The 22,520-nt window shown below is 41.4% G+C and overlaps 2 protein-coding genes across 3 annotated transcripts; one reads left to right on the forward strand and one right to left on the reverse strand.

Moving 5' to 3' along the window:
* Positions 1 to 5,484: 5,484 nt before the first annotated feature.
* On the forward strand, positions 5,485 to 9,323 carry prelid3a (PRELI domain containing 3A; the record flags this gene model as incomplete). 2 transcript variants are annotated; one of them, XM_080857679.1, is made up of 6 exons in its annotated part: positions 5,485 to 5,516; positions 6,661 to 6,829; positions 7,456 to 7,587; positions 7,761 to 7,831; positions 7,937 to 8,039; positions 9,252 to 9,323. In XM_080857679.1, the coding sequence occupies 6 exons, from the start codon at positions 5,485 to 5,487 to the stop codon at positions 9,321 to 9,323; spliced, it is 579 nt and encodes a 192-aa protein (XP_080713805.1). The 2 variants fall into 2 exon arrangements, with proteins under 2 accessions (XP_080713805.1, XP_080713806.1); XM_080857680.1 differs by having other exon boundaries at positions 7,456 to 7,545.
* Positions 9,324 to 13,444: 4,121 nt separating this feature from the next.
* Positions 13,445 to 21,151, reverse strand: fbxo32 (F-box protein 32). The gene is made up of 9 exons (XM_080857749.1): positions 20,928 to 21,151; positions 20,119 to 20,231; positions 19,979 to 20,028; positions 19,748 to 19,840; positions 16,725 to 16,818; positions 15,215 to 15,399; positions 14,686 to 14,868; positions 14,043 to 14,186; positions 13,445 to 13,594 (listed from the first exon to the last, which is right to left on the reverse strand). Exons 1-9 carry the CDS (start codon positions 21,041 to 21,043, stop codon positions 13,505 to 13,507), a joined length of 1,068 nt encoding a protein of 355 aa, XP_080713875.1. The 5' UTR covers positions 21,044 to 21,151; the 3' UTR covers positions 13,445 to 13,504.
* Positions 21,152 to 22,520: the final 1,369 nt, after the last annotated feature.

The raw sequence follows: 22,520 nt of genomic DNA on the forward strand, positions 1-22,520 counted from the left end.
TGAGAGACCATGGTGGTAACTTTTACGTTGGAGTGAGTTTATAATGATAGTCTCTCTCATCAGTTAATGATGGTAGGTAGTTGTTCAAATAAGCTTTCGGGAAACGCACTGATCTCCTGATGAGTTACCTACCAACGTTAGCCAGTTAGATTAGCACCAATACGTCTATGGTATCTTATTTGATGCTAGATAATTAGCAAGGTATCTGAAGTCAGCTGGCTAAGTATCCTTGTTGTTTAGCATTACACAATGCCAGAGCCAGCGGGATGCTAGCACTTGCCAGTTGCGGTATCTAACCATACAAAATACTTCTCTTACCTTTTCAGTATTTCGTGAAAGTACTCAATGTGTGATATTTTATATCTTCAAAGTCTGTGCTGATTTATTAGATCTGGCTTACTTTCTACTTAACGTAACAATTCGAGGCTAAATATGGTTGTGTATTAGCTAGCTAACTGTCTGTTTTAGCCAACGTTGTCAGATAGCTCAGCAAGCAGTCGCACAAGGCATGCGTGCTGTGATGACCCCTCCCCGCCTTTTGCGTAGTGGCAGGGCGGTCTGGAAAGTCAACATACTCAAACCAAGGGTTCGACAAACAATAATAATTATTAGCTGTAGTAGTAGACTATTTGGTGAAATAATATTGGTGGAAGTAGGTTAGGTCTAAAAGTTTATTGAGCCACTTCAGACTGAGGATTTTCATTTTCTATCCAATTTTAATACGGTCCTATTGTTTGAAAGTCCTTATTACATTTTTCCTCACACGACCCAATGCTGTGCATTCTACCAATAGAATCAAAAGATAGCAGCAAGCAAGACACTGTTGAGGTAAGATTGAAATATCATACAAAAGGGGCTCCTGACTCTACAGACAGTGGAATGTGTACTCCTGAGCTTTCTTTCCTTTCTTCTGGGGAAGTGTGTTTGGGTTGTGGCTGAATATAGATGGAGATTGTCTACTTTGTGGATTTATTATTAGTCAATACGTGACCGTGATGAATACGTGACCATGATGAATGTATGTTTATGGAATTATTTATATACTTTGTACATTTGTGGAATTGCTGTGTCTAACTTAATGCTATCTGTAGCCGACTTATTTCTGTGGACGTATATTCGGAGGGCATTATTTGTATATATTTTTTTATTTTTAAGCTATTTACTAGTGTTTAAATGTGCTCTATAAATAAATCTTACTTATATATCATCATTATGATGTGGTTATGGGTGCATCCCTTCTGGGAAAAAACAGCTGAAAACCAACTGGTCTTACTATCAAAAATAAAAATGAAATTAAAGCATAACTTAAGATGGTCAAACTAGCTGGAGACCAGCTGGTCAACCAGCTTCAGCTAGTAGAGCTGAAAACTAGCATATGCTGGTAGCTGGTCTAAGCCGGTATGACCAGCTAAACCGTCAAAAATTATACAAAAACATACCTTAAGCTGGTCAAAACTAGCTGATCAAATATGTTAACCAGTTTTAGATGGCCAAGATGATTGTTTTCAACAGGGATGTAACTGATTAAACTGAAGACAGCTTTTAGCCCAATGTTTACAAGTAATTGGATTGGACACTAAAAAGGCTACTCACTCCAACCTACATTTGGAAAAAATACCCAGTAGTTGTCCCTGGTAAGATAATGCAATATACATTACATGAAGATCACAATTTAGCCTGGGGGTAATACACTTGTGTAGCCTAATATGTAAGGGATAATGTATGGAACGCAGGTCATTGTCGGGAAAATAAGCCCCGACAGGGCGAACAGCACCCCGACGCGAAGCGGACAATGACCGGCGTTCTATACATTATCCCGCTTATTATACGGCTAAAACTAAAAAAAATACTTAACACAGTGTGTCTTTTTACAATGTATTTGTTTTTGTTACTATACGTAGTGTTAAAAAGCAGAGAAATAGTTCGCCAAAGACGTTGAACTTCAAAGACTGTTGAACATTCTTTAGAACACAGCTGCTCAACCGTCCGCTGAAACTCCCTTGATAAGTTACCGTACTACTTGCGGAGTGCTACGAAAGATGTGAATCAGAGGCAAAAAGGCCACTTTCCTTGACAGCGGTCATTAACTGCATAGCAACGGTCAGTTATCGGAAAATAGTTGACCGCAGAACGTTGGGAAGCCTCATTCAAGTGAATGGAGCATTCTACAGCATTAAGAAGAGCCGTGTAATATGGTTAAATATGATTGGACACTAAAAAGGCTACTCACTCCAACCTACATTTGGAAAAAAATACCCAGTAGTTGTCCCTGGTAAGATAATGCAATATACATTACATGAAGATCACAATTTAGCCTGGGAGTAATACACTTGTGTAGCCTAATATGGTTAAATATGCCTTTAGTTTGATTTTCCAGATGTATTGGTTATGCACCAGAAGTGAAGAATGTATTATTACACAGTATGACAGTCATATACTATATACAGTATATACACTTTATTACAGGCTCAAGGCCCACATGGTAGAACAATACATACAAACAATACATTTCATAGAAATATACAAGATAAGAAGGGCTAAAAAGCACTCATGCCAGTGTTTAGTATGTATTGTAGAGCGGTCCAGCTGACCCATAAACTTTAAAAGTAAGGTTCCTCAGCAAGTCCATGAAGATGGTTAGACCCATATTACAGAACAGCTCACTGGATCTATATACTATCTTTAAGAGGGTGACAAAGTGCAGAGCCCTGATTTGCACAATGAGGCAGACTGGGTGAGACGGACCTTAGCTGACCAACAGAGCCTGCTTTCTTTCACTGAGGCCAGGTCAGTGCCATACCATGTTTGAGTGTCATGGAACACTACATCAAAAGAAACTGTGAGTCCCATAAAAAAAGGAGTGTATAGACTGGCTATGTTTATTTCCACAATAGTGGATACAACAAGTATGTTGAATTCATTAAACTCTTAAAATAATAAGAAACCGACTTCAGCTTTCTGTTGCCGAGGAATACAATGTTCTGTAGAAAACAATGCAAAACCAAAGGACAGTCCAATCACAATCCAAGCAATCCTCTGAATTGAATAGTGTATTCAACTATTAGAACTTTCTTGGTATTCTTCATCATCTTCCTCTTCTCCATCTTCTTCACTTTGTGTTGTGTTTACCACCATTGAGCTCTGATTGCCAATGATGACATATTCCATATGGGAGTCATGCACCTGGATACTATGAGGTCCTCCTGAAGTCTCTGCTGCCCTCTGCTGGTCAGACATCAGACTGGTTGTGATGGTTTCTGTTAAGAAAATGATACATTTCATATTCATATTGGTAACACCAGTGCTGTTGGTGCCTGTAAAGATTAATATGAGAAACTAGCCTTCAATTCATTCATTCAAATCATTAACCTACATACAAAAACATATCATATTACACACAACATCAATGCGCTAGTGTCTGTTATCCTCACCTTCTGGTCTCTCAAGCAAGGGATGCTCCTGTTCCGTGGAGATGTTTTGGCCACTGTGGTTCCCAATGATACAGTTGCGCAAGGTGGAGTTGTGAATGTTTATAATGTAGGCTGGCGCATGAGGAGTAAACGTCCTCGCTGGGGAGGAGCACAATTGAGAAGTGGACGTCTCTGCGTAGCCTCCTGACATTTAAGAGCGAAAGTAAACAATGATTAAAGTGTTTAAGGTGCCGGCCACAAACCACTGCCCCGCTTCAGGAAGTGATAACAATAGCTGTTGTTAAAAGACATAAAAACTCATTCTACTATTTAAGTAATTCCATACCTGCAGATGTGTCATTCTTTGAAGGCTGCTCAACAACGATAGTTGATGGTATGGCTACAGTATGAATAAAATATGTTAAATTAGGTAGTTGTTAAATTAAGAGTATAAAACCAGCCAATCTACAATCTAAGGCAGAGTGTGTGTGTGTGTGTGTGTATATATATATATATAGCCTATATATATATATATATATATATATGCAGGCCTACATAATACATTCAATGGGAAATTACTGATTCTCATGATTTCCAAGTGTCTAAGCAGATTTCATGCGTAGTGAGACGGTAGGTTAAATTAATTGCTACGTACCAGGAGTCCCTGTAAGTTTCTCAAAAAGATCCGGATTACATTCTCCCAGGCACTGATAAAACTGCAGGCATGCGTTCCCACCTTTCCGTAGGACGACCTGAATAAGATGGGAGGCCTTTTGCATCCCTGTTGGTTGAGACTTAATAACTCCGACTTCGTGAGCTGTGATGGTCCGTGTATGGAACAAGTAGGTTGACATCTTCTCCACCAGGCAGGGTGACAATGACTGACTGAGAGTGAACAGGTGACCTTTTAATCGCTTCTCTGTTCGAAAAGAGGATGTACGTCAACAAACAATACACACACGCATACAGACGGAGAGCGCGCAATATATAGAGTGAGTCGCAATCATGTTTTAGTCACAACAAACTAATGGCAGTGTAATGAAAGTTACCCGTCCTTAAATCTCTTCGTAGCCTATGTTTTTCGCCTAACATTTGTTTGTGGTACTACAAGTTATGATATCTAAACGAAAGTAGCATACCGTTTAAAAGCTCACGCAGCCTTCTTTGAATTGACATGAAATAAGCAAAATAGGCGTTAGTACAAAGGTTGGTTAAATGCAACTCATAACTTAGGCTACTCACCAGGTGGAATAACAAAGCCACTGCTGGGTACTTTTAGGTCCATTTGTAAGGGCATGGCACACACAACAATCCCTTATTTCACTTATCCAAACAGTCCAACCAGACATACTCTCACACGGTAGTTTGGGGAGACTGCTCAGAAAGGATCTTTAGTTTGAGGAGGGACTTAGTAAGATTCCCTGTGAGCCTACCAATAGAAATGTCTGCCTCGGAAAGTCCCTACATGCGCACTCTGAAGATGTTATTTCCCATATTTTCCCTCTCTCCTGTGTTTCCCCAGTTTGTGGCAGCTTACCTATTTACTTTTGTTGCAGTTGTTGCGTCTAGATAAGATTTTTTTTTAAACTGGATAGCTATCTGAAAATTATATGCACACAAGCTGCAGGTCTATGTTGAATAATAGCAAGTGCATGCGGCGGTTACAGCTTCACGCAAAAATGATAACCATAGGTACTGCTGAACTTAGGGTTGAAGTATCTTCAGCAAAGACACGTAAATAACCCCCAACTGTCCCCTGGCTGCGGTACTGGTGCAGCCTAGGCTACTGCTCCTTGTGCATGTGCGATCACAGGAGAGGATGGGACTAAATGAAAGGAGAAGTTCAGTCTCACTGCTCATGGAAATTGTGTGTGACAAATAAAGACTCAGCGTTCTTTCGTCCACCGGCACGATCTGGCTACTCATTGGTCACCGTCATCCTGGGCGGAAGCATTATTGTACCGCACGAAAAAAAGATGCTAATTCTCTGCTGAAGATGCCGTTACCGGCCGTTGATGTATATTGAAATACAACCTGCAACCAAAATATTTAGAGAAGTGTAATACAGTGCAATATGAAGATTTGGAGTACAGAACATATATTCAGGTAAGTAGGCTTCCAAAGCTTAACCTGATACAAACATTACATTATGATGAAACTGACATTGTTTATTTGCAGGAATAAATAATAGCTAATGCTACACGAACTAGCGACCTGTAATTATTGTCGCATACAGTGCCCTTCAGTTTGCTGAGGAAAGAAATAAACGCAAGATTGTTGTCGACGTTTTTCTAATTCCTTGAACAATAAATGTGTCTTTGTAGCAGACTGCATTTCAGTAATAAGGTGAATGAATTGCTTTGCAATACCGAAATGTGAAATGTAGAGTTTGGTAACTGGAGGACGCATAGGGTACTGAAGTTGTCTTCACCCCATTCTAGATCTTGGGTCAAGAACACTGTCTGCCGTCAACACATCTTATTACTTGACTCATGTGGTGAGAAAGAGCCCGAGAGACAGGAAGTAAACATCAGCGTTGATTAGCTATTAAAATCATTTCCCGTTTTGTAGTAATATGCTTTTACCACATTTTCAAACCCCATAGTGTCTACGACACTGTACTTAAACAGATATTTCATTTAGCGCTGGGACAGCTAGGCTAGGTAAGGATTAAGCCTCCTCGGTGCTCATGCCAAGTCTGTCATAGTATTGTATGTGACAGTAACAGACACACACTTACCAGTATGGCAAAACAATGTATTATATGTTGTCTTATATCTTTTATGCCTTACAACCGAACAGCTGAAAGTGAAATGTATAGCTCCACTAAAATAAGTATTGTCTCAAGTGAACGTGGATCTAAGACTGAAGAGAGATATAATAATTAAAAGGGGACGAGGTGAGAGAGAAGGCAAGGGTAGGAATTAGAAACACAACAATAGGAATAAGAGGAATATAAAGTGAGTTTCAGGTGGAAAGGAATAAGCAGACAATACTTTATAGAAGTTAAGCTGGTATACAGGGTGAGGATATTAAATAATGACAATGTTATGACTATACACAAGTCATACGAGCATAATGAGTAATATGTTTTCTTTATTACAGTTGAATTACAGCATTAGTCTTATTATTTCATAGCAACACTCTGTACACAGCATAACACTGCAGGTTTGACTGGTAGATAGATGGAAACTTTATTTATCCCGAGGGAGACAGGTGACTGACGTCTTGTCCTGCTTCCTGTTCATAGCTACCCTTGGGAGACAGTGATCAAGGCGGCCATGAGGAAGTACCCCAATCCCATGAACCCCAACGTGGTGGGAGTGGACGTGCTGGAGAGGGAACTGGACGCACACGGCCGCCTCCACAGCCACCGGCTGCTGAGTACCGAGTGGGGAATGCCGGGCATCGTCCGAGCGGTCAGTGTCAGGACAATGATTGTGGCCAGTCAATGGATGTTTCACTTTTAGAATCTAGATTAGACTTGGGCAAAGTGCGGCCCCAGGGCCATTTGCGGCCCCTTGGCTGTCGCTGACTGCACCGCGGAGGTCAATTATAAATTAGGAATCAAACGTTAAACAATAAAAATTGATATTACTATTAATTCGTATACTTATACTATTGCATTGCAAGCTTACTCCCGTGTGTGTGAGTGTGCCATGTGTATTGGTCCGGGCACACCTTTAATACTGCAAAAACATGCTCATTTTTCATGCTGAATTAAGTTCAGCCTACTGGTCCGGCCCTCCACATCAGACCCACTATCTCATGTGGCCCCTTGGGGACCACCCCTAATCCAGATCTTATCATTTCCCTTATTTTTTGTCTTGAATATGTTGGATCAAAAAGGTATTTCTATATACTGGTACTATTGACACAGCAGTCTGCTTGTTGTAGAATGAGCAAATGATAATTGCTGAATAAGTACATGGCATTTGTTTTTTAAAACACACATCATTCATTTTAGTAATAAAGACTTTATGCACCTTTTGTAGAGAACATTCTTGTTTGAATGATTTCTATCTTGTCTGTCTTTAAACTTAAGATTTTGGGGACAAATCGAACAACTACCTACGTGAAAGAGCACTCCATTGTAGACCCCGAAGAGAAGAAAATGGAACTCTGCTCCACAAATGTGAGTATTCATGTACATAACAGACAGAAAAAACAATTGCCAGTGTTCGTTCGAGGGGGACGTTTGTGAATTATGCATCTTATAGCCTTAAACAACAAGCTATATGTTTATGGACTAGCTGCCTCTTAACATTTTCTAAACATAGACTTGCTGTAGTAAGACTTTGATTCTCTTTACCTTAATTACTACATTTTGTGACTCTCTTTCTTCTTCAGATTTCTCTTACAAATTTTGTGTCCGTTGACGAACGTCTCCTTTACAGACCTCACCCAGACAACCCTGATGTGTAAGACACGGAGTCGCTTTACTGTTGATGGCCCTTTCTCCAATTCTTTGTATTTGTACAGAATGATGCTAAAATGCTGTTTTGTCTGAACTTCTGTCTCCTCAGCACCATTCTCACTCAAGAGGCCATCATCACAGTGAAGGGCGTCAGCCTGAGTAGCTACCTTGAGGGCTTAATGGCCCTCAGTATGTCGGCCAATGCCAGCAAGGTACTAACCAAAGCGTTCACTCATTTCATTATTATTATTTTTTTAAAGATTTATTTATGTAAGTTATGGGACAGTGTCAAACATCGGCCATTCTGTTAAACAATCAAAATGCTAAGTTTAATAATGTATTAACATGACAACGCGAATGTTTGCCGATTACACATGCCGTCGGATTATTAACACGTTTACAATAGGACAGTAGAGAGAGACGGAAAGCGTGCTAGAGAGAGATCCAGAGAGGGATTGGGAAATGACCGTGAGTCGGACTCCAACCGATTCCCCATTGGCATTCCGACCCATTTATGGTACAGGGATGCTGCTGCTTCCGCCACAGCTCCCCACCCACTGATTTCATTTGTAAAGAAAACACACGTGAGTGTGATATGGCAAACTGAATAGTGAACTGAAACTAAAAACTCATGGCTGTGACGCAATGATGACACAATGTGACGTTTTTTCTTTTGGTTTGAAAGAGGAAATGGGGAATTCTTACAGATTTTCAAAATATGTTTTGTTATTGGCCACTAATAGGTTTTGGTTCCCCCTCTGTGTTTTATGAGCTTTTCCCTCCATGACCACACCATGGGCATGTGGCTTTAAAAATTGTGTCATAAACCCGCCTTCACATTAATAAATGCAAAAAAAACAGATCACCTTTGCCCAGATGACCCAATCAGACCAGAAATCATGTAGTGGCCACAATCCTGAAATCTATGAAATCATGTTGTTAAGTGAAGTGAAAGTGAAAGTCCTCTCTATGGCAGAGGTGGTGTAGACACACACACTCTGAAATCCACCTCTGCATTTAACCCATTCAGGGAAGTGACACACACACAGAGGTTACACACTAACCTGGAGCAGTGAGCTAAGCTATTCAAGGAAAACGTGATGTTCTTGGGTACTGAATAGTAGTGTGAATGTTGGCTGTATTGTGACCTACTGGAGACTGAATAGTAGTGTGAATGTGGGCTGTATTGTGACCTACTGGAGACTGAATAGTAGTGTGAATGTGGGCTGTAGTGTGACCTGCTGGGTACTCCACATCTGAAGCTCCCCACTGTGTTTTCATGCTCTAAAGAACTCCTTGGTGCGCTTGGATTTAAGAACTGTCATGGATAGCCATACATAGTGATGATTGAATGGTGACGTGATGACTGAAGATGGTTCTTTTGCCCGATGATGCGATCACTCTGCTCTGTGTGTTTGCTGTAGGGCTGGGATGCGATTGAGTGGATCATTCAAAACTCAGAAAGGGAGAACGTTCCTCTATGTGACCTGTGCTGACCAGGTAACCGTACTTCTGATTTTAAACTCAACTTCACTTTGCATGTGGATAGGAGGCCTATTGACTGTGTGCATACAGTATGTAGTGGTTCTTGTGTGTGTGTGTGTGTGTGTGTGTGTGTGTTTGTGTGTGTGTGTGTGTGTGTGTGTGAACAGGTTAGTTTGTGCTTCCTCTGTTTTTTTTCCTTCAATTGCCTGCATCTATTAACCCTCTGAGTGTGTCTGGCCGTGTCTCTGTGTGTGTGTGTGTGTGTGTGTTTGAGTGTGTTTGTGTGTGTGTGTGTGTGTGTTTGTGTGTGTGTGTGTGTGTGTGTCTGTGTGTCTGTGTGTGTCTGTGTGTGCTCGTGGCTTTGTGTGTGTGTGTGTCTGCTCGTGTCTGTGCGTGTGTGTCTGTAATCTACCATCAGAACCTTAACGGTGTCCACCAGAAGACGAGGAACCTCACCGTCAGCAGAAGAACAAACAAACCTCTGGAGACCACAGCCAGCCACACAGCTAGCCTAACTGACTTTGATCTGCCTCAGTTTTGCAGGACACTCCTTGTGAACCTGTGAGTGTCATGGACGTTCAACATGAATGTGTGAGTGTCGCTTTAATCCCATGGAGGTATTCCGAGATGATTTTTTCACTTCAGGTGTTGGCAGAGAGGGCATTAGGCCAATGTTTGACCTTCAGGTTCAGGTTCAGCTGCCACACGCTATGAGCATCATGGGTAACCATGACAACATTGGGAATTGAATCAAATGAAATCAATGAATTCACAGATAGGGAAATACATCTCTGTAAAATGCATACCAGTATTTTCCTTTTTAATATTTTGTGTGATGAGTTTTGTAAACACAAAAAAGCATGTTTTTCAGAGCGGCGGCCGAGAGCAGATGTATTGCACAGTAAAGTTGTCCTCTTCAACACTGACATTCAGTCCTGAACTAGAGTCCTATTAACAGTTCAAACGGACTTCCTGTGACATCTCTGGCCATCATCAGATTCCACTTGAGCGTTTTTTTCTCTTCCAAATAGCTACGCATGCCACACTGTGTGCATTTTGATTTGGTTTTGGCCATGAATTTGCTGAATTGTTATTGATTTTTGTGTGATTTAGCCTCATTTTAAACTTCCAAATTTCATGTAAAATTGCGCGCTACAAAGTAACCAGGCCATGCATGGTAGATAAGTTCTTTTCAGAGAATGCATTAAGGTTATTCTCATGCCGAGGTATGCCATCACACTGCTGCCTAGTGACAAAATGAGTATAGACTAGTATTTAGCAGCATTGGTTTACAGGTCTTCTTCTGTAGCACATTGTAGCACAGTGATGCTATGCATCTTTAGGGTATGGAGAAGTATGGAGACATTTACATTTCAAAGCATAATGTGAGTGAGTCACATCTACGTGGCAATTTTTAAATACAGTAAGGCTTTACAGTGGGAGCCCAAAAGCAGACACGGATGAAGGTGCAGTGTCAATGCACCTAATCTGATATGAAAAAGAGGATATGTCCGTCTTGTCGCGTAGATACTGAACGGTGGAAACAATGTAAGTCTTCTAAGACTATACTCACTGGGTACTGGTAGAACACTGGTGTTTTTTATGTATTTATGGTTGAAGAAAACAGTTAACCGACGAAAGAATATTTCAGGAGAGGCTTGCATGGAGCTGGAGGGATATGGAGCTGTGGCTGTAGGCTGATTGATCGATCGATCTGCTGTTGTTTTCTGGTCAGGTAAACGAGTCACACCTGTGCTCAATTAGGAGTGGCATTTATAGTACTTTAACGGGTTTCTAGAAACCACACAATCTGCGGTATATTGTGTGGGCCAGAGCATGAGCACAGCAAAACAGTGAAGCACAAAGTCAGCTAACTACAGACAGCAGGATTTAGTATTTAGTCAGTGCAGCAGGAAGAAGATCTCTAGAGCCTTCAGCCTCAGCTACAGATACAAATACAGAGCCTTGTCTCTTCCACTACTGTCCTGGATAAGGAAGCTAGATAATCCATGACTCCAGATTCACCTATTTGGTGCTTATAACCATTTTCTGAATATTCAGAGCGTCCTTTTTTTACTTATATAAAGTAAATGTGTTTGAACTTTCATGTTACATTGCTGAATCTATAAGAACGATCCATCTCCAATAGCCAATAGCTATTAATTTGCCAATATTTGCTGTCTGTACTCTATAATTCAGAGATTTAGCACTTTATTTTTGTTTACAATGTCATGTGGGGGCAGTTATGACTACTGAAGTGTTTTATGTTTACTTTGTGTTGATGTTGAATGCCACTTTGACTTAACTTATGATTTACCTTTTATATTTATGTTGAGACACGGAATAGTTCCAAAAACCAATGTTGAAACTGGTTAACTGGAGGACAGCTATTGTATTTTAAGACTGTTGGGGTTTTACCGTTTAGATTTTGAAACAACCTCTGACATCAGTAAAGCATAAACTTCCAAAAGCTCTCCGTCTCATCATTCGCTTTCTGTCCTAGGATACAAATCTTGTGATGTGGTTAAAGAAATATGAAATATTTATCATCCTTTTTTTATAATGAATTAAAGCAGCAATATGGAGTTCTGTTCCAAAACTTGTAGGCTAACTACCTAAAAGGCATGCAAAAACCTTGCAAACACTACCAACAGCCCAGCTGACACTGATAGAAGCTTGCTTACACACTTAGGCTACTGGTGTCTTTTGGCAGTATAGCTGGCAATGTCACCGTGTGAAAGCTTTTCTTTCATTTTTGCAGGGTGTTCCAGCCCGGTTGCACAGAACTACATAGGGCATATCTTGAATGGCTAGTGGGGAAGACACAGGTGTTTATCTGTCCTTTACATGACCATATGCCATAAAAATTAATTTGAGGATGGTACCAAACTAGTTGCCTATAAAACTATACCTCAAAAAGTGACAAATTGTTGCCTAGTGTTACTTTACAAGTGGCATTTGATGCTTAACGTTGAGTCACTGGCAGGGAATGTTCACTACACTCCTGCCTTTATCACTCTCTCCCAGTAGAGGGCAGTAGAGTCAAGGTTAAAATCTGCAACTAGTCTGGCCAGTTAAAGATTTCAGGCCTTTTAGGTAAAAAAACTAGTTGAAGTCCAATTTAAACTGCAGACAAATGAACACAACACTGAGTGTTTGCATATTTTTTTTATTCCACAAATAGCACCCATGCCACTCTTTAGCAATTCCTCATAGTATATTTTCAGGGAATTTCTCTGCATTAATGCAATTGCTGTCTATATTTAGGAGTTTATGCTTTTATACCCAACATAATACTGTTCAGCTAGAAACAATGACAACAAAAAGAAAAGGATTGTGGGTATAATTCTGCATCGGGGCATGTGGCCATCAGGACTTGGCATTTAGTTGTGAAAATGCCTACAGAGATCACAGATAATGAGTAAGGCAACAACACAAATGTAATAGCTGTCCATGTCAAAGTTTTAAAACTTGCTAATAACTAAAAACAAAAACAAATGGAATTGAAAATCTTTTTTCAGGATTATTTGCAATATTTCCAGGCACTCGGTGAATCTATTGTTTAACAGTGTAGAATGCACCCAAGAACTCCTGTCATTCAGCAAATTAACACATTCGTACCCAACACAAAACGTATAAAAGTGAAAAAAGAAAAACACAAACGTCAATTAGAAAAGTATTGCACATGTTCATATTTCAAGGCCCTTTTTTGGTAAACACAAGTTTTCATCATGCTGACTTAAAAACAAAAAACCTTGCTTTCTGAATATCTGGGGGGGGGGTCTATTTTACAGGTATCCATTGACTTCAACTCCTGACTCCATTAAATTAAATCACTTCTTAAAATAACAGCACAGACAAATCCCTTATTGGTCAGTCAATACATTCCATTTGTTGAGAAAGACCCTAAAGCACTTGTCATTGGTGCACTGAAATCACCAACGCAGAATATCTCCAAGATAGAATTGCATCGTCCAAGTGCTACATTCTATTATCATTCTACTTCACATTCACTTTGTCTCTCCCGCCTCTTCTCACTCCAGTGAAAACATCAATTACATAATAAAGCTCCACCCCCCACCCCCTCCCCTCCTGTTCACCCACCCCTACCCCGTTCCCCTACCCAGTCTCAAGGCATCCAGGAATCCATTGCACTATTGACAATATGTACAGGCAGATGGCAGAGCTCCCCTCAGAACTTGAAGAGGTTGATGAACCCTTGTGGAGATACCGGCACGCAGCAGCTCTCTGCGTTGTTGGCTGTGCATGGGTGGTTGGAGTCCTGTGAGGGGGAAATAGGCAGCATAAGAAAAGTCTGTGGACTAATTCACCTTACATTATCTTATCTTAACAGCAGTAAGTGGGTTTTTTTTGTCCTGCATGGTATTGTTTATTTTATATCAGAAGCACTGAGGTGAAAAGAACAAGTATTTCAGTTGGGAGCCCCCCAACTCCTAACTGGATGGTCTGGAGACAGTCGGGGAGGAGAGACCGCAAGAAGGCTGGACTCTTAATTTTTGTTGTTCGTTTGATTCCTATTCCTATTCTTATTTATGTTGTAAGACTGATTCCTATTCTTATTTATGTTGTAAGACTGATTCCTATTCACTTCATTAATCTTGCTGCTATGACACCTGAATTTCTCAACGGGATTAATAAAAGTTTATCTGATCTTTATCTTATCTTATCTTGAGATTGCTGATCTGAGTGTGTGCGTCTGAACCTCTCACCTTCCAGAAGAGGATGTGGCAGTGAGTGCAAAACTGCAGCGTTTCACTGTACTGCTCCTTGTGAGGGTGACACCTGCTCATCTTGAAATACATCTTCTTCCACTCCAAATGGCCTTTTTCAGACATCATTAAACGCTTGCGGATCTGCAAAAGGAATTTGAATTGTGATCCAACTCGAATAGTAAAGATAAAACTTTCATCAACAGCTCCGATGAAATCTGAATCCAGAATAGTCTACAGCTGACTACACCTTGTATCAAAATGCCAACTAAAGATATCAAATAACTCTGGCTTGTTTGGATAGCTCCAAAACTATGCTCCCAACATCTGGACCTAATTGAGCCCCAATCTGTTGGATAGAAATGCACTCAGACCTGAAACGCTCTCTGGCACGAGTGTGTGTTTCAGTGGAAAGACTCAGCACCAGCCTGGCTGCAAGGTCATAACACTGGGCAATACCCTTGCCATTAGGGTGCCTACCTCAAGTTCAAGTTTATTATCATATACTCATAAATAGCATTTATCAGTAATGAAATTCTTTTTTTTGCTCAATGTCCGTTCAATTTAGAGAATACTGGAGAATGGAGAAAGAGGGTAGAAAAAGAGAGAGAGAGAAAAAAAAATTGTAGTGCAAAAAAGATACCTGTCGGTCTGTGAAGTGGTACTGGCACAGGTTCTTCCACAGCAGCCGGTCCTCTGCCAGGTCACCGAGGTCGGGGCACACCTGGCCGAGGCAGACGATATCGCGGCCATCGGAGAGGCGGCGCATGATGTCAAGGTGGAGGCTGGCTGGCAAGTCGGTCAGGGTCATTCCTGTAGTGGTTGGCTGTGGGAGACAAAAATGGCGGAAATCTGTCAGAGGAAGAAACCAGAGGAGGTTACATGTTCCCTGTTGTGACTGGTGAAATGATTTGGCTGAGAGATTTTCTTTTCATTCTTACAGTAATTATATAAACATAAAGTACACATTTTTTTTTACTTTTGTGCCAGGGAGGTAGATAACCATCTACTTATTCCTATTTTTAAGCACCAGTGAAGCAATGCCATGATGGTAAGGGGGAAGATAGATGGCTTGCTGGCAGTGCCACCCAAACCTCCCTAACGACCCTGTCTGTACGTCCTGAAGAACCCTCTGGTGTGTGTGCCAGGGGCCTCCATGCTCTGGCACTCACCCTGTTGATCTGAATGTTGTCCAGCTGCTGTTTCCACTGCAGGATGTTCTCCATGCGTTGCACCCAGATATTAATGTTGCCCACCAGCACCGACTTGCCCATGTCCGTGACCAGGCTGCACAGGGAGATGTAGAGAGTCTGCAGCAGCTCCTTGATGGGGCGCACATTCTGCTGGTCATCCAGAACTGTGAAGGGGCAAGAAGGAGACGTGTTAACCTTGAACACAGCCCAGGGCAACTGTGGTATTGCCATTTCAATATGCAAGTGCTGCCATAATCATCATTTAAAGGAGAACTCCGGTATTCTTAAAGCTGGGCCCTAGTTTCTCATCTTTCTGGGGTCCAAATGTCTACTAGGGACAAACCAGATCGAACTTAGTCCAGTACTGAGTTGGCATTCTATAACCAACGACCACAAAACAGCTATACAGTGTGATCCCATGGTGTAAACACCCACTTGTTTTCACTACTGCCAGGCTCATAATGTTAGAATAAGTGCCTGTCAACATGGAAAGGATTCCAGAGAGAGGCCGGTGTCTGTTTACTGCAGTGTAGTCAATAACCGGGATCATTTACACGTTGATCGATTTAATATTAATTTGATTCATTTGCAAAGCCAGGCCATTATCAAGCAGATGGTGCAATTTCTGTATCAACAAAATGAAAACAAATCCACAAACTATTTAGCACTTATTAATAACCCACATATACCTTTTAGGCATGATCTACACAAGTAAGCCTTATGTATTTCCCATAACAAACTGGCTCTTTGTTTAGCTAAGGGAACATTTGGTTTACAATACTCCAGAAAGCTCTGTTCGGTCTCAACAGGGCTGTCATTCCTTCCTCTGAGAGAGAGCCATTGTGAAATTCCCCAGCTATGTCAGCCCTATTGGACGCCCCTGTTGCTTGTGATGGCAAATGAGATAATCTGTTCTGATGGGAGACCCATCAGATTGCATCATGCTTTTGCCACAAGCCACTATTACCACTCCCACTGCCCTGCACAGAGTGTCAAAGCCGGGGGCAATACATCATGAGGGGGTGGGTTTGGAGAAATAGGGCGGAAAACAGAAGGAGAGATAGTCCCAAGTCAAAACAAATATACTGTAATTTAACTCTGTTTGGCTGTTATTATCAACCCAGTGTGTAAGAGTTGTACATGTAAAGCAGTTGTGAAATTACACTCAAAACTGCTGAGCAGTACACACAGAGAAAAAGAAAAAAAAAGTTTAATTCTTTTAAATACATCAATTAGTGGAAGAATAAAGGCAATTTATCAGAAAAGTAGATTTGCATTCATTTTTTTACGTTTTGAATGCGTTCAAAGACCACCTTGAAATGCTAAGAAAACTGCTAGAAATGGAAGATTTTAGGGAAGTGATTTCAAAGGCACATTTCTTAGCATCAGTGCTCTTAGCATCTTAGCATCAGCGCTCCCCTCTGCTCACCTTTCTGCACCACTCTCTTAGCATCTTAGCATCTTAGCATCAGCGCTCCCCTCTGCTCACCTTTCTGCACCACTCGCTCCAGGATGTTCATGTAGTTCTTCTGTGCCACTCCGCTCAGAGATGGCAGTTGGGACTTGGCGATCAGCTCCAGCAGCTGCAGAGGGACACATAAATATCAAACGCTGTCAGATTCCAGACTCTGTGTTCTCTCATCATTAACTGAGCTGCGTTTTTGACAGGGCAGTTTCAAAACAAAAAAGACTTCTTAGAAATACCCCTACGGATCTCATCACCATTAAGTGCTTGACATCTCTCCTGGTACTGAGAGATAAAAAACATATGCCTCACGCAGAAAGTGTTATTTTATGGTCTTTTTGTCTAAGCCTGTATTCACCTCATTGCAATATAGAATTTCAATTGGGAGTACAAATTCTTAGTTATAGCATTAGGTACATTTAGGACTTGATCACATAAAGAACTGTATCTATGGAGTACGGATGACCGTCTGTTTTAGACAACCATAATGTCATTCGGCTCTACATCGTAGACAGCGTCATTTAGTTCCATGAAGGGGAGATAAGAGGCGGGAGTAGAGAGGCCTGCTCCAATAGGGAAGCGGGGCAGGCCTGAGTGGCAAGCATGGCATGTGATTTCTGAGCCACTGCGCTGACATCATGGAGCAACCCTGACTACCACTTGACCCCGAGACAAGTGAGCAAAGTACTCTTTCACTGGACGCATTCCCCTGATCTTCTCTGATATCCTTCCCTCACGTGGAGGCAGCAACTCAGAGAGAGCCTAGCCCAGGAGTGAGTCCGGCCTGAGTATGGGGAGTAATCGGCCCAATCCGCTCCATCCACAGTCATTTCATTTACATTTAGTCATTTAGCAGACGCTTTTATCCAAAGCGACTTACAAGGATGTATACACATTTCTTACATTTACACTGACGGCACACTGCACATCAGGAGCAATTAGTGGTTCAGTGTCTTGCTCAAGGACACTTCGACAGGGATGGAACTAGCAACCTTCTGATTACTCAACGACTTCTCTACATCCTGTACCACTGTCGCACAGTCACTATTGAGGCTGATTGGACGTTGTGTCCCCACGGGCTACAACCATGTCCCCAACCTTGGCCCTCCATCGGCTGCCACCACTCTTCACTTTCCATCAGCTCCCACCAGCCGCTGTCCCCTCTGAAGAACTTCCGCGTTTCACCCCTGCCAAAGCACTACTGTAAACACTCCCGACGCACTTGGCGTCACCATTCACAAGAATTTCTTCCAGTTACGCAACATGTGTTTACATGCACAGCTCCGTGTGACCCAAATTTTAACTCTGGACTGTTATGATGTAGGTGAGGAGGCTTGTGAAGCCAAAACAACACAGCATGGCGGTGGTCACTGGTTGTCAGAAGTTCACAACAGAAAGTTATCATTATATATATATATATATATATATATATATATATATATATATATATATATATATGTGTGTATATATATACATTCTAAATGATCTCTTAATGTTTGTACTTCTGCTGCATGGGGTAGGCTGGCTGGGGGTGGGTGGGTGGATCTTATTGTGGGTAGGGGTATAATTATTAGATTTGTGATGTGTAATTGTATTGATTACCCATAAAACACCAATAAAAAGTGTTAAACATAGAAGTTCACAACAGGTGCTGGGCCATTCACATGCATGACACACCACAGTGAGCCACAGCGCACTGACTAACCCTTCTAGAAAGCTCCGGGTCTTGAAGCAATAGAGGATCGCTTTTTCCACTCTCATTAAAATCCGATCCTTGTAACTGAGAACACTTTGCACCGGCGGTCACTCCACAAAATACCCACACACAGCTTCCAATAGGCCAGACAACAGAGAGTAGTGTGGCACAGGCAAACCTGATACCGCCGCCGCCGCCGCGCTTCAATAATTGGAACACAAGGTTCCCCTTTATAGCCAACAGCAGGCACAAGTCCAGACAAATAGTACTTGAAGAAGTGGAACATATTATCACCGAGCCAGCAGTGTTTCTGATTCTTGTTTCACCTTTATGTAAAAGTTAATAGGGCACAACAAACAGTCTGACACTGGAAGCACTCCAGCCAGACCAAGGTGACAGTGTTATGCACTCTGTCTAGTTCTATAAATACCCTCTAAATAAAAACAAAGGAGTCATCGGCATGCCTCGTTGAGGTCGAGGCTCTTTGTTTAGAAGACCCAGAGTAATGGATGATCAATAAACAAGGCAAAAGACAAACAGGTCAAATCTCTAGACAAGAAATTCATGACCAGACATGTTTTGAGTTTGTAAACAGACACTACTGGTTACGTATGAAAAATAAACAACTGAAACTTTAGACTTTGGGACTTTTTATAACATGGGGTTATGCCGGGATGTGGGGGGGGGGGGGGGGGGGTGGGGGGGGGGGGGCTATTGGGGGGGTTGAGTCATGGTGTCTGGCCGGTCTGGTTTCATAAACTGAAACCCCCTCCTGTTCATGCTCAATTAACTGCTGGGAAACTGCATGACTTTTGCCCTTATGCTCCAAAAATGTTGTCAGAGAGTAACCTTTCTATGCATTACTTCCCCTACATGTTTTAATACCATACCATTAATACATTACAAACTACCTAGTATAAGGCACTTACAGCTTGAAATCATTGAGTGAGGCAACGATATATTTGATTGCTATGCCTTGTGGGATGTTCTTGTCTTCACAATTTAAAGGGCAGAATGCAAACCCAGAGAAGAACAAGCGCCTGTGGGCCACACCGGGGTCAGGACATCTCCACAGGGCCTCTTGTCTGGAGTACTGTGATAAGGGCCTGAGCTACACGCCCACACACTGGGCTTTAACTCTTTAAAATGGCCTCAGCTACACACCCACACACTGGGCTTTAACTCTTTAAAATGGCAAGTGGCTGAGAAAAGCTCAACAAAATCAACACACCCACAGACTGGGCTTTAGCTCTTTAAAATGGCAAGTGGCTGAGAAAAGCTCAACAGGAATGCACTCCTGGAAACAAAAAGCTGTATTAATAAACGAAAAAAAGGCAAGATGCAAACTCACCCTCACAACATAATTAAAACGCCTGGTGTCCTTTATGGCACTGCAGAAGTCCAGTCGATTGAAGGCCTCTCCCAAGGTGCAGTAGCCATGGCGCTAAAGGTGTCATGGACAAACAGAAAGTGTATTAGACAAGGGCCTAGCTAATGTTCCAGTGTTTAGATTAGTAAATATATATAATATTTATATGTATTATTTATATATACATTAGAGATATAAGAGACCTGACATTACCTCTTTTGTGCTCCCTTTATGTACATATATCCATTTGTCTTTGTGGAAATCTACATTAGTGACAACAAAAGAAAGGGCATTAGTGTTTCTTGCCCCCTGTAAAATACACTGATCTTAGTCAATGATGAGCCACAACTTACAGGGAATCTTAGTGTTGTTGTTTAAGAGGTCCTTCTTTCTCTTTTTGGCAGCAACATCGTAGTTCAATGAGAGCAGGATGTTGTCTTTGTAATAAACCTCCTCTTTTGAAAAGCTATAAGAAACAACAGAACACACAAGCCTCAGTTTATAAATGCCAACTTACATTATCTATAATACTGGGTTACTAGCCTATTAACTCCTCCTTTCTGACCTTATGTTGGTTAAAGCCTGTATTAGTGTCAAAATGGCATCCATTACATCTTTTCTTAAAATAAATACAGTGGCATATTGAGGCTACTATAAGATCACCAGTTTCACACGATAACCACAGGCCTTCTGTTTCTGTTTGTTTGCACTGAGAACTATATCCTCCAGCAATATGGAAAAACTCCGAATCCTTTCCGTGACGAGGTAGGAAGAACCAAAAGACGATAAACCCCACTGTTGTTCAAAATTATAATGAGATGACGACGTGTTGTCCACGCACTAGCAGACAGAGCAACAAAGGCATTGCAAAACAGTTTGCTGCAATCCTGTAATTTGAAACGACTAGCAGACATATCTAACAAACAAGGTGCCAGTTTAGACAAGGACGAAGGCGTTTGCAACTAAGTTAACAGTTCGTGTGTTTTATAAAATGTATGTTAAAGATGCTCAGCTCAGTTGGAACTCTTTAAACTATAAATTGTATTTAGGAAGAATAAACGTTATCGGATATATCGTGCCACGGCAACTCTGGTCTCTGGTCAATATAAACGTCGCACTTGCTCATCAGCTTAATGGCCATCAGCAGGTCGTTTTCACTGACCTGTTCAACTCGGAAAGATTGTTATTTTTCTCGTCCTGTGTGGATTTTTTCCATCCCTCTTCTGTTTTTACCCAGCTTTGACCAGGTGACCGCCAGTCTTGTCCAAGAAATGGCATTTTCAAATTGTTACGACCAACGAGTGGAGTCAACTAACAAAGTAACTGAAAAAGGTAATATATGCGTATGTTTCAAGACAGCGCTGGTGGCTTTGTTATTAAGTCCTATGTAAACTGTTCTAATGTTGAAAGTGCGCAGCGGCATTTTTATACGTGGTCTGACAATCCGGAAATGTATTCGCACCCGCCCACTTTAGAGACGACCCCTCAACACGTGGCTTTGTTTATCGTCTTCCACAGTATTGCAAAACGTCTCTAGAAACATTATCACCCTCAGTTGTGGATGCGTATGTTCACCTTTCTCCTAACCGCTAATGCAATCTTGCGAACGCTGACCTAAGTGATTTGTATTCCTTGTTGTTGCTCCTTGCCTCGGACTGTTTGCATGGAAATTAAACACATTTCAGAGAAGTTTTCATCAGGAGATGAATCAACATTCTGGACCTCTCCTGTCTAAATTGCTCAGATTACATCCAGTATTGAAATAGAAAATAATTATTCTTTGTACCCATTGTAATCTCACTGAAAGAGTTACAGACAAACATTACTTGACATTAGATCAAGGTTTCAGATTATAGTTTTATAGCACTAATGAAAAATAAAGTAGGTCAGATCAAACTCACGTTTAGATCAACTCTTGTAAAACAAATGGCTCATTGGTAGAATTCATTTCAAAGAACTGCTATATGTGACCAAAGAGCAGAGATTGTTTGCCTTTTCCAGTGAAATTAGTGAAGTATGAAGTCCTGATTTTGCAAACAGTCATGTAAAAGGGAAAAGGAAGCTGTGTTAAAGAATAAAGGAACTTGAGCAACACAACTTTCTCTGTATCAGGAGGGAAAAAAACAATAATTTCCTCCTTGAAATCAATATGTAAATTTGAGGTCAAAGGTTGATATTGTTTACTGAGGAGAGAGCAGAGGGGCTTCGGGGTCATTTGAATAGAACTCTGCAGCTCAAGGGAAGTGACGCCTCAATTCCACTGAATCCTTTAGGAATTCCACCCAGGAACTAACCCCAGTGGATTCCTTTGATCTGTATTCAACTAGTGGGGGAAACGGAGGATTCTTCGCTGAAAACTAGATGTTGTGGGTATTGAAAAGTGAGGTATTGACAGGCGATAAGCTTTTCTATTCTGTGACTGGAATGGAATCGACTTGGCAAGCCAACAACTCCCCCACCTCCTCACACTCAGACACTCAGAGATACAAACACAAATCATAACGTAATCAGAGGTAACACACCATGTGACTCTATGAGTGTCTATCTTCACAGTTTATCCATTGTTTTAAGTAGAGGGGTGATCAGGTTAAAAAGACAGGTCAAAAGAGCAGCTGATTTGCATACAATGCTCTTATACTACCGGGAGGTTTCAGCCAAGAAGTACACACAATCCTCTGCTAGCCGCCCTTTGCCGGCTCCCTGTAGCGGTTAGAATTAAATGTAAATGTCTCACCCTTGCCTTAAGGACAGCCAC

The sequence above is a fragment of the Sprattus sprattus genome (genome assembly GCF_963457725.1).
Source record: "Sprattus sprattus genome assembly, chromosome: 19".
Lineage (NCBI taxonomy): Eukaryota > Metazoa > Chordata > Actinopteri > Clupeiformes > Clupeidae > Sprattus > Sprattus sprattus.